The sequence below is a fragment of the Pseudorca crassidens genome, chromosome 13 (genome assembly GCF_039906515.1).
Source record: "Pseudorca crassidens isolate mPseCra1 chromosome 13, mPseCra1.hap1, whole genome shotgun sequence".
Taxonomy (NCBI): Eukaryota; Metazoa; Chordata; class Mammalia; order Artiodactyla; family Delphinidae; genus Pseudorca; species Pseudorca crassidens.
The window spans coordinates 87,269,677-87,287,507 of NC_090308.1; the positions used below are offsets into that span (position 1 = coordinate 87,269,677).

Consider the following 17,831-nt stretch of genomic DNA (forward strand, 5'->3'; position numbering starts at 1 on the left):
ATTAACAAATTGAAGGAGAGAAAACATGATGATCTCAATAGATGCAGCAAAAGCTTACAACAAAATTCAACACCCATTTGTGATATAAACCCTGCAGAAAGTAGGCATAAAGAGAACTTTCCCCAACATAATAAAGGCTATATATGACAAACCCACAGCCAACATCATCTTAAATGGTGAAAAACAAACCATTTCCACGAAGATCAGGAAAAAGACAAGGTTGCCCACACTCACCACTATTATTCAACATAGCCAAAGCAATCAGAGAAGAAAAAGAAATAAAAGGAATCCAAATCGGAAAAGAAGAAGTAAAGTTGTCACTGTTTGCAGATGACATGATACTATACGTAGAGAATCCTAAAGATGCTACTAGAAAAATACTAACGTTAATCAGTGAATGTGGTAAAGTAGCAGGAAACAAAATTAATGCACAGAAATCTCTTGCATTCCAATACACTAATGATGAAAAATCTGAAAGTGAAATAAAAAAACACTCCCATTTACCTTTGCATCAAAAAGAATAAAATATCTAGGAATAAACCTACCTAAGGAGACAAAACACCTGTATGCAGAAAATTATAATACACTGATGGAAGAAATTAAAGATGACACAAATAGATGGAGAGATATACCATATTCTTGGATTAGAAGAATCAACATTGTGAAAATGACTCTATGACCCAAAGCAATCTACAGATTCAATGCAATCCCTATCAAACTACCACTGGCATTCTTCACAGAACTAGAGCAAAAAAAAATCACAATTTGTATGGAAACACAATGGACACTTAATTGCCAAAGCAATCTTGAGAAAGAAAAATGGAGCAGGAGGAATCAGACTCCCTGCCTTCAGACTATACTACAAAGCTAAAGTAATAAAGACAGTATGATACTGGCACAAAAACAGAAATATAGATCAATGGAACAGGATAGAAAGCCCTGAGATAAACCAATGCACATATGGTCACCTTATCTTTGATAAAGGAGGCAAAAATATACCGTGGAGAAAAGACAGCCTCTTCAATAAGTGGTGCTGTGAAAACTGTACAGCTATATGTAAAATTATGAAAGTAGAACACTCCCTAAAACCATACAAAATAAATAAACTCAAAATGGATTAAAGACCTAAATGTAAGGCCAGATAGTATCAAACTCTTAGAGGAAAACATAGGGAAAACACTCTATGATAAAAATCATAGCAAGATCCTTTTTGACCCACCTCCTAGAGAAATGGAAATAAAAACAAAAATAAACAAATGGGACCTAATGAAACTTAAAATCTTTTGCACAGCAAAGGAAACCATAAACAAGACGAAAAGACACCCCTCAAAATGGGAGAAAATACTTGCAAATGAAACAATTGACAAAGGATTAATCTCCAAAATATACAAGCAGCTCATGCAGCTCAATTTCAAAAAAACAAACAACACTTTCCAAAAATGGGCAGAAGAGCTAAATAGACCTTTCTCCAAAGAAGATATACAGATTGCCAACAAACGCATGAAAGTATGCTCAACATCATTAATCATTAGAGAAATGCAAATCAAAACTACAATGATGGGGCTTCCCTGGTGGCGCAGTGATTGAGAGTCCGTCTGCCGATACAGGGGACATGGGTTCGTGCCCCAGTCCGGGAAGATCCTACATGCCGTGGAGCCGCTGGGCCCGTGAGCCATGGCCGCTGAGCCTGCGCATCCAGAGCCCCTGTTCCGCAGCGGGAGAGGCCACAACAATGAATAAATTAATAAATAAATAAATAATAATAAATTAATTAATTAATTAATATTTATTTTTAATTTACATGAATGAAACTGAATCATAGAATTCCAAGAAGTTTATCAATAGAATAATCAGACTTATTTTCCTTCCGGACATTTTGTATAGCTCTCTGGTGGCTTCATATTTATTTTTAAAGCTAAAAGTTTCTTTGTACTCTTCATTGTCATAAATAATAAAGATCTTCATGAATAGAGAAAAATATCTACTTAACTATGCACTGAAATCATGCCATTGCTTAGCTTTGTCAAAATAAAGTTTAACATTCACAATCATTACAATCAAAAACATTTTTCTAAGATCAAATTTTTTTTCAGTTTTTAATTTAAACTTTACTAATTCACATGTTTATGATGTTTTAGGAGTAGTATATGTAAATTTTATTTTAAGTTTTAAAAGCAAGTTTCATGTATAACTGAGATAAAAATTAAAAAATTAAATTTGGAAAACAAAACCATTCATTAGGCTCATAAAAACTTTAAGCTAATAATTACAAATGAATATTTCCCCTTCTGCAGCATGTAAGAGCCAAATGTTTCTATTTTCCTTGGAATCAACTGACTTCTTTGTGAAAAACTGTTTTGTTTTCTAATTCAGTCATATTTGAAACTTGACAGAGTGATAATATTAAAAAATTGTGATAATGGATATTTCTCCAAAGAAGATATACAGATTGCCAACAGCCATGTGAAAGTATGCTCAACATCATTAATCAATAGAGAAATGCAAATCAAAACTACAATGAGATATCATCTCATACCAGTCAGAATGGTCATCATCAAAAAATCTACGAAGAATAAATTCTGGAGTGGGTGTGGAGAAAAGGGAACCCTCTTGCATTGTTGGTGGGAATGTAAATTGATACAGCCACTATGGAGAACAACATGGAGGTTCCTTAAAAAACTAAAACTAGGGCTTCCCTGGTGGCGCAGTGGTTGAGAGTCCGCCTGCCGATGCAGGGGACAAGAGTTCGTGCCCCGGTCCGGGAGGATCCCACATGCCGCGGAGCGGCTGGGCCCGTGAGCCATGGCCGCTGAGCCTGTGCGTCCGGAGCCTGTGCTCCGCAACGGGAGAGGCCACAACAGTGAGAGGCCCGCGTACCACAAAAAAAAAAAAAAAAAAAAAAACTAAAACTAGAACTACCATACAACTCAGCAATCTCACTACTGGGCATATACCCTGAGAAAACCATAATTCAAAAAGAGTCATGTACCTCAATGTTCACTGCAGCTCTATTTACAATAGCCAGGACATGGAGGCAACCTAAGTGTCCATTGACAGATGAATAGATAAAGAAGATGTGGCACATATATACAATGGACTATTACTCAGTCATAAAAAGAAACAAAATTGAGTTATTTGTAGTGAGGTGCATGGACCTAGAGTCTGTCATACAGAGTGAAGTCAGAAAGAGAAAAACAAATACTGTATGCTAACACGTATATATGGAATGTAAAAAAAAAAAAAAAAAAATGGGCTTCCCTGGTGGCGCAGTGGTTGAGAGTCCACCTGCCCATGCAGGGGACATGGGTCCATGCCCCAGTCTGGGAAGATCCCACATACCACAGAGCGGCTGGGCCCATGACCCATTCCTGCTGAGCCTGCGCATCTGGAGCCTGTGCTCCGCAATGGGAGAGGCCATAACAGTGAGAGGCCCGCGTACTGCAAAAAAAAAAAGGTTCTGAAGAACCTAGGGGCAGGACAGGAATAAAGACACAGACATAGAGAATGGACTTGAGGACATGGGGAGGGGGAAGGGTAAGCTGGGATGAAGTGAGAGAGTGGCATTTACTTATATATACTACCAAATGTAAAATAGATAGCTAGTGGGAAACAGCCGCATAGCACTGGGAGATCAGCTCGGTGCTTTGTGACCCCCTAGATGGATGGGATAGGGAGGGTAGGAGGGAGAAGCAAGAGGGAGGGGATAAGAGGATATATGTATAAGTATAGCTGATTCACTTTGTTATAAAGCAGAAACTAATACACCACTGTAAAGCAATTACACTCCAATAAAGGTGTTAAAAAATATTATGATAAAAATAAAAAATTAAATTTGGAAAACAAAACCATTCATGAGGTCCATAAAACTTTAAGCTAACAATTACAAATGAATATTTTCCCTTCTGCAGTACGTAAGAGCCAAATGTTTCTATTTTCCTTGTTATCAGCTGACTTCTTTTTGAAATACTATTTTGTTTTCTAATTCAGTCAATTTTGACACTTGACAGAGTGTTACTCGCTGAGAGGATTTGCAGTATATTTGAGCCTACATCAGAAAGAGGAAGAAAATGTTTAAGAGTTTTAAAACTAAGACTCAAGTTAAAAGATGAAATAAAATTCATTCACCAAAAAATGTTTATACAAGGCAAAAGCTTGCTTTCTTTTTCTTCCCTTCTTTCTTTTCTTTTTCTTTCTTTCTTTCTTTCCATCCTCCCTTTCTTCCTCCCATCTATCTTTTTCTTTCTTTCTTTCTTAATTTCTTGTTTTCTTTCTTTTTCTTTCTTTCTGATGTTACACTCAATGAGAAGCCAAGTCTTGAGAATGTGAATAGTATATATTAGTAATTCAGAAATCAAGGTGGACAACTTATTTTTCAGTGTCTAAATTCAATGATTGCCCTGGTCATGATTTGCTCCACCTTAGCTTGAATTTTTAATAATATTGAGAAACAGAAGATAGAACCTGAAATAAATACTCATTTCTAACTATTGAATCCTTTTAGTTTTTCTAATTTCTTTTTTTAACATAATGTAAATTTATATAGACATATAATTACTGGTGTCATACTGCATATTCACAGTGAATACAATGAGAAGTCATGTCTTTTTAAGAGGTTATATTTGTTCATCAAAATGAATGTTTTCCAAGATCATTTTCTCTTTTTGCTCTTTAGCAATCTTTCTGGATATCTATTTTTGCACAAGTTATTCCTAAAAAGAATAAACAATACAACTGAACACAAAAGGCATGCAGAATGCATCAGGGCTACAGGATGTGACAAATATTTGTAGCTTATTCTGTGTTTCCTTTGCCCCTGGAAAGATAATTTTTTCTTGATGTTCCATAGCTGTGGATGGGATAAGGTAACTAATGTCAAAAGAAAAAGTACATGGAACAGAGGCAAAAGATGGAAGAGTGTAACTTCTTGTTGGATAAGATGAGTGTATCAGCTTTTCTCCTATGTTCCAATAAGTAATAAAAATGTTTACTTTATTCATATGAGTGACTTTGTGTAATTCATACCATAATAAGATACAGATTCCAAGTAATTTTTGACTAAAGTGGTAATCTTTCCTACTAATTTTTAGAATAATATTTATCAAAGAGTTGTATTAATTTCTACCAATATATTGAATAAATCAAATCAGACCCCCAATCTGATTGTACTCTCTGATTAGTTTGCAGCAAGAATAATACATTGTAGAAATAATATAAATTACCCGCTCTCTCTTTCTCTCTCTGCTTCTCTTCCTCTCTCTCCCTCCTTCTCTTCCTCCCTGTCAGATTTCTGGACCAGTTGAGAATTTTACTGGCTGCATAGAAGTTATAGAAATCAATAACTGGGGATCTTTCATCCCATCCAAGGCAGTGAAAAAAATTCACATTGACAGTTGCAGGTAAGACACTACTAATGATTTTTCAATTACTTGTTCAAATAACCACTCCAAAAGTAACATATCCATTAAAAATAATCTAATCAGGGCTAGAATATGTTTTCTTCATTTTGCTTTCTCTTCCACTTTTACATTTTATGTTACTTTCCTTACAGACTATAGCATTTTAAAGCTACATCCCAATTAAGTTGGACCATTTATTTATAATGAGTTTCTGCTTTGTGCTGTATAAGATTCAGCATATGTACCAACAGATGATCAGTTAAATATGATCAGAAAACATCATCTCTCAGAGCATTTCAAATATAAGCACACTGACAGTCAGGTATGTGATGTATTGTTTAGGGTAGTGTTTAATTCTAAAATATTACTCTCAAAAAGTTGTCATTGTGCTTAAATTTTCATTATTGGTGACATTCCTTTCAGACAATCTGCTTCTGGATACAGAAATCTTTACCTGTGGGGCAGAGGGTGGTGGAGCAGGACAGCATAAAAGCTTGTTTGTCAACAGAAGAAACACACTGATATATTCTACTAAAATTTTTTGAAATATTGAAATTCTACTATTCACTATGGTCTAAGGTGAATAAACAGTCACACAGTGACTGTCCTTAAGGAGTTTATAGTGTAGTAGAGGAGATATTGATGAAATACTTAAATTAACATATAAAAATGAAGAGTGCTTTAAGAAAAATAAAAACAGAAGGCTATAAGAACATTACATATTTGAATATAGCCAAATGTTTCCTTCATGGGTAGGGGGAAATTGTGTGTATTCAAAAATTAAGGAAATACTTCAGAAAGTAAAAGGATAATTCATTCCTCACTGTTTCCTCTTTAGCTAATACATTTAAATATTTATGTGACACCTATGATGCCGTGGTATACAGGGTGCTTTTTTGTTTGCTTGATTTGTTTTTAATCAAATGAAAACCTAATATCTTACAAATTCACACTGAATAGGTTCTAGAAATTTTAATATAAATCCAACACCAGTAAGTCCTTATATTTTACCATTTATTCCTAATTTATGTTGAAAGTCTATCTCCATTTTTAATTGGTTTGCAGTTAGTAGTATTTCCTAATATTTAACTCTGAAATTCTTTGCTCTCTACCTCTGTGTGAAATACTATGATCTGTTAACTTATAGTTAAATGAATTAAGGGCAGTCACTAGGCAGCAAATTCATTGAAAATGATAGAATCTTTCTATAATTTATATAATAATCTGTTAATTTAGCAATTTGATAAGCAAACTACTTTTTTAATTTTGTGAAAGTAGGGCACATTTAACTTTTGTTTTAAGAATGAGTATAAAAGCCGCATAGCATAGGGAGATCAGCTCAGTGCTTTGTGACCACCTAGAGGGGTGGGATAGGGAGGGTGGGAGGGAGGGAGATGCAAGAGGGAAGAGATATGGGGACATACATATATGTATAAGTGATTCACTTTGTTATAAAGCAGAAACTGACACACCATTGTAAAGCAATTATACTCTAATAAAGATGTTAAAAAGAAATGAGTATAAAACAAAACCAAAAATTGGGTGATCTCAGCTATCTGCACGGCAGTTCTTAACCTTGCCTTTTCTTGTTCTCTTCTCTAGAGGACCTATTCTGTTTACATTCAATGCCATTCGGTCGTTTGACCTCCATTTTGCGATATTGGTTCTTTAACAAATATGAAGTGAAATTATCCCTCTCTACGATATCCAACACAGCTGTGAACATATAAAAGGCACTTTACTTGTGTTCAGAGTTAAAGCAAGTGGAGGCTATTAAATTTCTCTGGACATTTACACTGTCCCTGTCATCAACTACTACCACCACTTTATTTTATTTAAGACCACTTCTCTTAAGAGAGCTATTATATTGGATTGGTTTGTAAAAGAGTTTTCAAAGCCTAATTCTCTAAATTATTGGCTGTATGACACTGAGTAAAGTTCAAATTTTTCTAATTCTTCAGTCTTCTCTGAGGAAAATCAGAAAAATCAGAAAAGTAACCTTTCCCTCATAATTATACAGAAGATAAAATTGGACTTTCTTCTATGTTTAAAGTTCAGTGAGACTGGTCTTCTTTGCCAAACTTTCCACCATTTCCAGAAAGTTGTCCTCTAGTCCTAGCTCCAGAAGCCCATTCATCATCTCCCCAAGCCCTTCTTCACTAGTCTGGCTGCTTCTCAACATCTATGATCCCATCATAGAAGCCTTCCTAGACCTCCCAAAATGAAGTGAGCTTCCATGCATATCTCCTAGTCACTCTTTATTTCCATAATTTGTTTTTTATTCTTTATAAGAGATGCCACTATTTTAATGTAGTTTTTATTTGCTCATAAGTTTCCTTGATGGCTCCCTTACTATGACCTGAGCTCCTTCCAGGCATGGACTCTACAGGCCTCTTCCACTCCTGTTTCCCCAGGGCCAGGAATAGTAGATGCTCAAAGATGTGCTGTTTAAAATATTTTGTGATCCTACTATGATTATTTCTTCAAAAAATTTTTATTATGAAATTGCTTTTAGATTCACTGTACCAAGTGATTCTCAAACATTTTGGTCTTTGTGCTCTTAAAAATTATTTTGACTGCAAAGAGCTTTTTTACGTGGAATTATTTATCAGTATTTACCATACTAGAAATGAAAACAGAAGAGTTTAAATTTATTATTTAATGCACAAAATGAAAATATAAATTTGTTACATAAATAACCTCAATATATTTTTATGAAAAATAAATACACTTACCAAATCAACAAATAAAAATAATGAAAAGATTGGTGGTTTCACATTTTCTGCAAATATCTTTAATGTCTAGCTTAATGAAGATACTGGATTTTGATATATGTTTCTGCATTCGGTCTGTCCAGTAACTGTTCTGTTGAAGTAGTTGAAGAAATTCAGTCTTCACATAGATATGCACTTGGAAATAATAGTGGTACTTAAGTAACCTTTTCAAGCAACTGGGAATACTCATGTTTGATATTACACCAAAACTTGGTAAGTCATAGACTGTTAAACATTAGTTGCAATGTGAAATGTAAAATCCAATCAGTGAACTTTTCATATTCTGTAAATGAAAATCTATTGTTTTATCTTGCATTTTGAATGAATCTTCTACCCATGCACACTTTTGTACTATGTCCAGAAAAATATTGGTTCCTTCAGTTATTCAGGTAACCTAAATGTCAACACATATCTATATAAAATATTGAAAAATCTTATCTGTGAATATCCCCTCCAATCTCACCAGAGTGTCTTTAAGTATTGTAAAGCTGTCAAGTGCACAAGGGTGCATTTTAGATTTTTCCAAAATTCTAATATTTGCCTTAAAACTCAATTTTTATCATTGGCAACGAATACTGTTAGTTGTTTTCCTTGAAGTGACAGTCTCATTTTGTTTTTGAGAAAATGTCTACCTAATACCTAAGATTGCGTAACCATAGTTTGAGTACTAGCTCTTTCAAGTAAAATCGTCTGCCATGAAAAGAAGCAGCTAGTTGCTCTCACGCATCAAATAATCACAAATTGCTTCTTCTGGAGGCAACCTTCACACTTCAGCATGCAGAGAAGTATACTTTATGCATACTCCCCTTTGCTTCATACGCATTAGTAAAAAGGCATATACTTATAAATTATAATTTTAAAAAATAATAATTTTGCCACTGCCTCAAGTACACTCATGTGAAATTTGGATTTTTAAACTGTTAGTAGAGAACACTATACCCGTTAGTGTAACTTGGTACTACTATTTTTAGTCATCAGCAGTTTTCTCCACCATTGTTCTTGGATCACCACTGCAAATGTAAACACAGTGAAAAAGTCAAAAAACATCTCAGTATCATTATTAAAAATATGTTAACCTCGCAGGCCATATGAAAAATTACTGTGACCTCCCAGACTCCATAGGGTCTCCCATGAGAAATGCTGCTTTCCTTTAAAATGCTTGATGGCACTCTGTTTATCTGATTATTTCAACAAGACTTCTCTGCAGATGGCTGTTTCTACAGTAGAGGATTCCGGGTGATTCAGAATTTTCTTACAGAGACTGTAGTCTTAACATCTGATATTAATTTTAGCACTGAGATGCTGCTATTGAGAAGCCAAAACCAAAATTAATACTAGTTCCTGTTTTACACACATAAAGTGAATATCCCCACAATTTGTGGCTCTCTTGTTCGATGCATTTTTTAATTGACCAAAAGACTTAAAATTTTAGAATAGTATGTTCTAGTTCCTCATCTCTTTCTTAGCAATCAACTTTATACGGGTGATATAAGAAAATCCAGCAATAACTAGAAATTTCAGCATAGGACTGACAAGAAAATCAATTCACCTATTATGGTATTTGGGGCTTTGTTTATTTTGTTGTTGTTATTTGTTTTTTTGTTTGCTTGAATTTTTCTACCAAGGTTTTTTCCAGTGATAGAATTGACAATTATATTTATTTAGATAACAAATCCTTTCACTTTTAGATTGTTATATTATTTCCTGTCTGTTTTTTTAAAACATGGAAGAAATTGCTTTGTCTTTTTTAAAATTTATTATTTTATTTTTTAATTTTATTTTATTTTTGGCTGCGTTGGGTTCTGCAAGAAGGCTTTTCTCTAGTTGCAAGCAGGCTTTTCTCTAGTTGCAAGCAGGCTTTTCTCTAGTTGCGGGACAACAGGGGTTACTCTTGGTTGTGGTGCACAGGCTTTTCATTGCCACGGCTTCTCTTGTGGAGCGTGGGCTCTGGAGCGCAGGCTCAGTAGTTGTGGCACACGGGCTTAGTTGCTCTGGTGCATGTGGGATCTTCCCGAACCAGGACTCGAACCCATGTCTCCTGCATTGGCAGACAGATTCTTAACCACTGCACCACCATGGACGCCCCTATCTCCTGCCTATTTTAATAGGCACCTATATTTACTTCACCTGTGTTCTTAATAACTACATAGTGTATACCTCAGGCAGGAACATTTTACCATGTACTGGCTTATGTCTTATCTGGGTTTGATCTTCCATTCAGGATCAGGGATCAGGTACCAATGTAGTAAGATGTCAAGAACAGCTAAATCAGTTATTCCTCCTCCAGCTTTCTCCCCTAGAGAGGCACCCTGATGTGATCCAGCGACACTCTGATGAGCCTTATTAGAAATAGTAAAACATTCGAAAGCAGGGAAATGGATGTTTAAAAGGATGGTAAACATGATGAAATACAAGCCAGCTGAAAATAATGAAATTCACCTATATGTTTCAATATGGATAGATCTTATAACATATTGAGTGAAAAAAAAAAAGATAACTATGGCAGCATACCATTTTTGTGCACTTTTAAAGCTGCATTATATCAAAACAACCATCTTACCCTTTATTATGCATTCTCAAATGTCTCCATATATTATTAAGTAGTCTGGATTAACTTTTATTTGTACTGTCTTTTAAATAATTACTATTTCTGAAGGAGTATGTTATGATAATGGTAAGAAGTATTCAAGACAAAGGCAATCATTCAGAAACAAAAGGCCGAAAGCACAAGAGATCATTTTCTACTTTTTAACTGTTTGTTTACAGATCATCTCAACAGGTCACTAGTATCATTAAAATGAATATTATTGGCTTTTCAAAAAGGAGTAAGTTATATAATACATAGCGTGCTCTTATAAATTTGTGGTGCCAATCTAAATGCCCTACTATTAAATAAATATTTGATTTAAATGTTTTATTAGTAGAAGATTAAGGCATAGAGTTTTAACATCCTAAGTAATATGTAAAATTTCATTTATTTTTTAGAAAAACCCTCCATCATCATTTTTAAGTAGACAGTATGAACCTTCAAAATAAAATCTAAAAGAAAAAATTGATTACTCAGAAATAGGAATCCAAACGTTGATCATTTATTACCTTCAAAAACAGAATAAAATAAGATCTAAAATGAAATAATATAAGTTACCATTTTCTCCAATTTTTTAACCAGTCTGATACTTGTCTCACCACAATGTGCTGATATGAGATTGATGCACTCTTGGTTTCCTAGAGATGTGATTATCATTTACAAGTAAAGACCAGATGATGGAGAAGAGTTGAAATTGTGGTTTAGTATTCAATGTACATTTGTACATTTGGAACTGAAGAGATGAGAGCTTGCCACATGAAGTTGAACCTATCACAGGTGCAGGAACTCTGTTTTGAATGTGTCTACCCTGACTTGCCTACCTTTTATGACAGCCAGCTGAGTGTAATGGTTTCGGGTAGACGAACCATGCCATGAGTTGCTGATTCCCATCATGAGGACAATAGTATAGGAGAATTTTGATATCTACCACGAAGTTTAATAACAGATGAATACAGTTAATAATACTGAACTGAACACTGAAAATTTGCAGTAAATTTCAGGTGCCCTCACCGTAAAAAATGTGGTAACTATGTGAGGAGATGGATATGTTAGTTAGCTTAACTATAATAAACATTTTACTACATATATGTTTATCAAATCATCATATGTACACTTTAAATATATATTCTCATTAAAATAAAAATAATAGGGCTTCCCTGGTGGCGCAGTGGTTGAGAGTCCGCCTGCCGAAGCAGGGGACATGGGTTCGTGCTCCGGTCTGGGAGGATCCCACATGCCGCAGAGCGGCTGGGCCCATGAGCCATGGCCACTGAGCCTGCACGTCCAGAGCCTGTGCTCCGCAACGGGAGAGGCCACAACAGTGAGCGGAATGCATACCGCAAAAAACAAAACAAACGAATAAACAAAAAATAATAAAAAAATAAAATAAAAATAATAAGTTTCAAAGGAAGCACCTAAAATCTACAGTATTATTAACAATCATCATCATTTTGTACATTAAATCTCTAGACTTATTCATCCTATATAACTGCAGCTTTGTACCCTTTAGCCAACATCTCCCCACTTCCGACACTTACCTACCCCTAGTAACCACTGTTCCATGCTCTACTTCTGTGTATTTGACTTCTTTAGATTTCACATATAAGTAAGGTCATGTAATATTTTTCTTTCTGAGAATAGCTTATGTTTTAACCATTTTTTATTGAAATACAGTCAATTTACAGTGTTGTGTTAGTTTCAGGTATACAGCAAAGTGATTCAGTTACATGTACATATTGTAATATATAATATATAATATATATATATATAAAACCTTTTTCAAATTCTTTTCCATTATAGGTTATTAAAAGATATTGAATATAGGTCCCCATGCTATACAATAGGTCCTTGTTATTTATCTATTTTATATATAGTAGTGTGTATATGTTAATCCCAAACTCCTAATTTAAAAAATTCAAAAACATATTGCTGTAACTCATGTCAAAGTGTGTTCTGCCTGTATTTTCCTCTAGGAGTTTTAAAGTATCCAGTCTTACACTTAGATTTTTTTTTAATCTTTTTTTCTGGAATATATTTGATTTACAATGTTGTGTTAGTTTCAGGTGTACAGCAAAGTGAATCAGATTTACATATACATATATCCACTCTTTTTTTAGATTCTTTCCCATATAGGCCATACAAAGTATTGAACAGAGTTCCCTGTGCTATACGGCAGATTCTTATTAGTTATGTTTTATATATAGTATTGTGTATATGTCAATCCCAATCTCCCAATTTATTCCTTCCCCTGGTAGGCATAAATTTTTTTTCTACATCTGTTTTGTAAATAAGTTCATTCCTACCCTTTTTTAGATTCCACATATAAGCAATATCATATGATATTTGTTTTTCTGTGTCTGACTTACTTCACTCAGATCTACTTTGAGTTTATTTTGTTTCAAGTTATTTTTGTTTATCTTGTTTTGTTTATGGTGTTAGAGAATTTTCTAATTTCATTTTTTTACATGTAGCTGTCCAGTTTTCCCAGCACCACTTATTGAAGAGGCTTTTTCTCCATCGTATAGTCTTACCTCTTTGTTATAGAAATTGACCATAAGTGCATGGCTTTATTTCTGGGCTTTCTATCCTGTTCCATTGATCTGTATTTCCGTTTTTGTGCCAGTACCATACTGTTTTGATTCCTGTAGCTTTGTAGTATAGTCTGAAGTCAGGGAGCCTGACTCCTCTAGCTCCATTCTTCTTTCTCAGGATTGTTTTATTTATTTGGGGTCTTTTGTGTTTCCATACAGATTTTACATTTTTTTTTTGTTGTTGTTCTAGTTTGTGAAAAATGCCATTGGTAATAAGATAGGGACTGCATTGAATCTGCATACTGTCTTGGGTAATATGGTCTTTTTGACAATATTGATTCTTCCAATCCAAGAATACAGTATATCTTTCCATCTGTGTCATCTTCAATTTCTTTCATCAGCATCTTGTAGCTTTTGGAGTACAGCTCTTTTGCCTCCTTAGGTATGTTTGTTCCTAGGTATTTTATTCTTTTTGCTGCTAGCTCATTTCACTTACCATACTGTCCTCCACTTTCATGCATGTTGCCATAAATGGCAGGATCTCCTTCCTTTTAAAGACTGAAAAATATTCCAATCAATTATATATACTTATGAAAATTTCTTTATTCATTCATCCATTGACAGACATCAGGTTGTTTCCATATATTGGTTATTACTTCAATGAGCATTGGGGTGCAAATATCTCTTTGAGGTACTCATTTCATTTCCTTTAGGTATATGCCCAGGAAAGGGATTGCCAGATCATATAGTAATTCTATTTTTAGTATTTTGAGGCATCTCCATATTATTTTCCATAATGGCTGTGCCAATTACAATCCCACCAACAGTATACAGGTCTCCTATTTCTTCAAATCCTCCTCCAAACTTGTCATCTTTTATTTTTGTGGTAATAAGCTCCCTAACAGGTGTGAGGTGGTATCTCATTGTGGATTTGATTTGCATTTCCTTATGAGTAGTGATGTTGAGCAAGGTTCCACATGCTTGTTGACCATTTGTGTATCTTCTTTGGAAAAATATCTACTTGGGTCCTTTGCCCATTTTTTAAATCAGATTATTTGCCTTTTTTGCTATTGAGTTGTATGAGTTTCTTATATATTTAAGATATTAACCCTTTATCAGTTATATGATTTACACATATTTTCTCCCAATATACGTTGTTTTTTCCTTTTGTTAATTGTTTCCCTTGCTTTGCAGAAGCATTTTTTTTTTAAATGTAGTTCCTTTTGTTTATTGCTGTTTTTGTTGCTTGAGTTTTTGGTATCATATCCAAAATATCATTTCCAAGGGCCAATGTTAAGGAGTTTTTCCTTATGTAAAACCCTTCTAGGAGTTTTACAGTTTCAGGTCTTACAGTTAATTCTTTAATCCATTTTAAGTTGGTTTTTGTTTATGGTGTAAGATAATGGTTCAATTTCATCCTTTTGCATGTAGACATCCAGGTTCCCAACACCATTTATTGAAATTTATATTAAATATGTAGATTTATATGGACTATATATTAAAATTTTTTAAAGGTGATATCAACTATATCAAGTATTTTAATCATTTAAGATTTAAAATCATTTAAGTTTACAGTTAAAGCTTTGCTTCATAAAGTCATACTATGGAAAATGCTTTAGCTGTATTTTAATCAAATTCTACAGTTCTACAGAGAAAGTACAGAGATGATCTACTACATACTTGGAAAATATTTGTATTTTCTCAGATATCTAGACTCACTCCCATATATCAAAGATTTTTTGTTTGTTCTTGTTTTTAATTTTGTAAATATATGGGAATTTGGGAATAAAAAGATACATATATATGTTTAGAAATAAGTGTTCTTTAATTTCTGGATTCTCCAAATCCAAACTAGATAATCCCAGTGGTCTTAATAATAAATAAAATTTAGAAAATGCATAGTTCTTATATCCATAACTGAAATTTTTATTATTTCTTATACGTTGTGATATATCTGATATATTCAGTTTCCTTCACAATATGTTTAAATGATTTATCCTCTAGAATTCTGTAATGGATTTGATCACATATTTCAGGATTCTTTTGATTCGAGAATGGCAAGGTAGCTTTAATCTGTATGAGTAGAGGATTTTTAAGAGTACATATGGGAAAAAAGAATAGACACATGAGTTATCCAATGACTAGACATGCAATTGTGTCTAAAGATACATTAGAATAGAGCTAGTAAGTGCATAATTAAAGTCTTTTAACAATCTAGGCTTTATTACCATCTAAGGTACTTAATTGCATATTTGTGTAAATATTTATATTTCTTGCAATTCCTCAAATATCAGGAATGGAGTGACCATTGTGAAATCATAATTTCCTTTAATGTATCTAAAAATGGCTTGATCCCCATGCATGTGTAAATTCTGTTCTCCCCATGATCACTAGGGTGCTTACGTTTAAAAGCATAGCTTTTGTCACACTCTCTTTACTTACATTCCTCAAGTGAAGTGACACCCTGATATCACTTGCACTCTGATTCTAAATCTCAGAGCAATCAAGTGGGAAGGTGAGAACAGTGACTCTAGAACCATGCCTTAGATGGTTTTGCACCATATTATCTGTGTGACTTAGTGCTTCCTTCATTTTTATGTGGTGATGGTGTCAAGAATGCTGGCCACACAGTGTTGCTGTAAGAGATGCATGATTAAATATACATTTTAAAAAACTTCTTAGAATAGTGTCAAATACCTAGAAGGCACTTATCATTATTAGCTATTGTTTTCATTGTAATTGTTGTTTCTCCTTTGTTCCTCCTCATATTAAAACTCAACGTTATCCTTTTTCCTAGATTTTTCCAAAGAAAAGCTAACACGAAATTAGGATGGTGGAGGTTAGGAAAAAGGGGTCGAGTATTTCAGAGAACAGCATAACAAGGCAAAAATATGAAACATTGAATATTATCCATCTTTGGTTTTAGAAATCCCTTAACCATTCCCACCTCAGGTATTTCTTAAGATCTGCTCTGGACCTCAGTCCCAACCTTATTCTAAGTTGTGTGCCCTCCCTAGAATATGTCCTCATCTTATTATTCTAGGAATCCTTCAACCCTCACACTCTAGAAACTCAATTTAAAATTTTCCTATCATAGTAAGAAGAGCAATTAACTTTCATTATGTCATTTTTTTTTTTTTTTTTTTACTTCTGCACTATGTCTCAGGTCTGTATTTTCGGAATTAAATGTTCTGTCATATTTCACAAATAAAAGCAATTCTTTCCCTAAAAGTAAGTAAAAATATATTTTTTTTCTTATTACACAGATTTGATCACAAAACATGGTTAATATGCTGCAACTCCAGAGGATTGCCTCTGCTGAGTTACACAGGTGGAGACTAGAGAACCTTTTAATTGATAGTTAACTAGATGGTTTTATGAAAAGTGGGTTTGACTCAAGTTGGTGTATTTCTGTGGCAAAAGAGGTAATGTCAGATATACCAAATTTCAAAGTTCAGCTCTACTGCTTCCTATAAAAATAACCTTGGCAAAATTACTTAACCTCTGTATTTCAGTTTCCTTACCTGTAAATAAGGACAATGATAATGGTTGACATGAGGACTGAATGACATTTTATAGAAGCAATGCACTTAGCACATTGCCTGGACATGGGAAGGGCTTCCATTTTGGTAACTCTTATGATTAGCCATCTTCACATATGTTTATTTGACCACATTTCCAATCAACTAGGAGAATAGTCATCTAAGAAGAATAATGATTTCCATGAGAAGTTCAAACATGCTAACTTTATTTTTTTAACTATTTTTCCCAGTACAAAATAATATACTAAAATAAATGAGAAGAAATAGATGCAAAGACACTTAAGAGCAGAATACAAACAAGAAATTTTTAGGTTTTTGTTAAACTATAAATTGGGTTCATTTCTATTCGAATTTAACTTTTTCACTTTGCATAAGGTTTTTTAACTGAATATATTTTCATTTCTCTGCATTGTAGAAACTTCCCAATGTTCTATTCCTGTTTCATTCAAATCTCTGTGCATTGTATGCTTTCCTTGACAATTGAAAGATATCAATATTTATATTTTAAAGTCTATTTTAATACTTGGGAAATGAAACATTCAAGAAAAAGAAGCTATTTTTAGTTTTGCAATGAAATGGATATAGATAGATTTTACTTATACAAATATAATTATATCTGGTAAAAATTGATAGGAACCTTTTTTCAAATGGTATTATTTGAGGGCCTGATAATATATAACATGTTTTATTATTATGAATAATAGTACCCATGGTAGTGTTCATGATTAATAATGGCTCTGCAAAAACTATCTCCTATGTTCAAAACAATGATGAGCCTGTGAATATCATATACCTCAGGGCCCTCGAGCTTCTATACACTGCACTACACTTTGGACATATTTTCAATTTCTACTTTTGTTATTAATTGATGGCAGTCTTCCAAGTGCTTACCATTACTTTCAGAATTACTCATTACTTTCAGTTAAATTCTCTACCGGCTTTGCAACAAAACAGTTCGTTCACCCCCTCCATAATAGAGAACTGCCCCACAGAAATAGTTG

At 33.8% G+C, this 17,831-nt stretch overlaps 1 protein-coding gene across 2 annotated transcripts in view; it reads left to right on the forward strand.

Annotated features, from left to right (window-relative positions):
- The window catches only part of EYS (eyes shut homolog), a 1,666,475-nt gene that overhangs the window by 1,084,312 nt on the left and 564,332 nt on the right, over positions 1–17,831 (forward strand). For both annotated transcript variants that reach the window (XM_067702876.1, XM_067702877.1), the window contains exon 28: positions 5,284–5,396. In XM_067702876.1, coding sequence (XP_067558977.1) covers positions 5,284–5,396 — 113 coding nt within the window. The remainder of the gene's footprint in view (positions 1–5,283; positions 5,397–17,831) is intronic.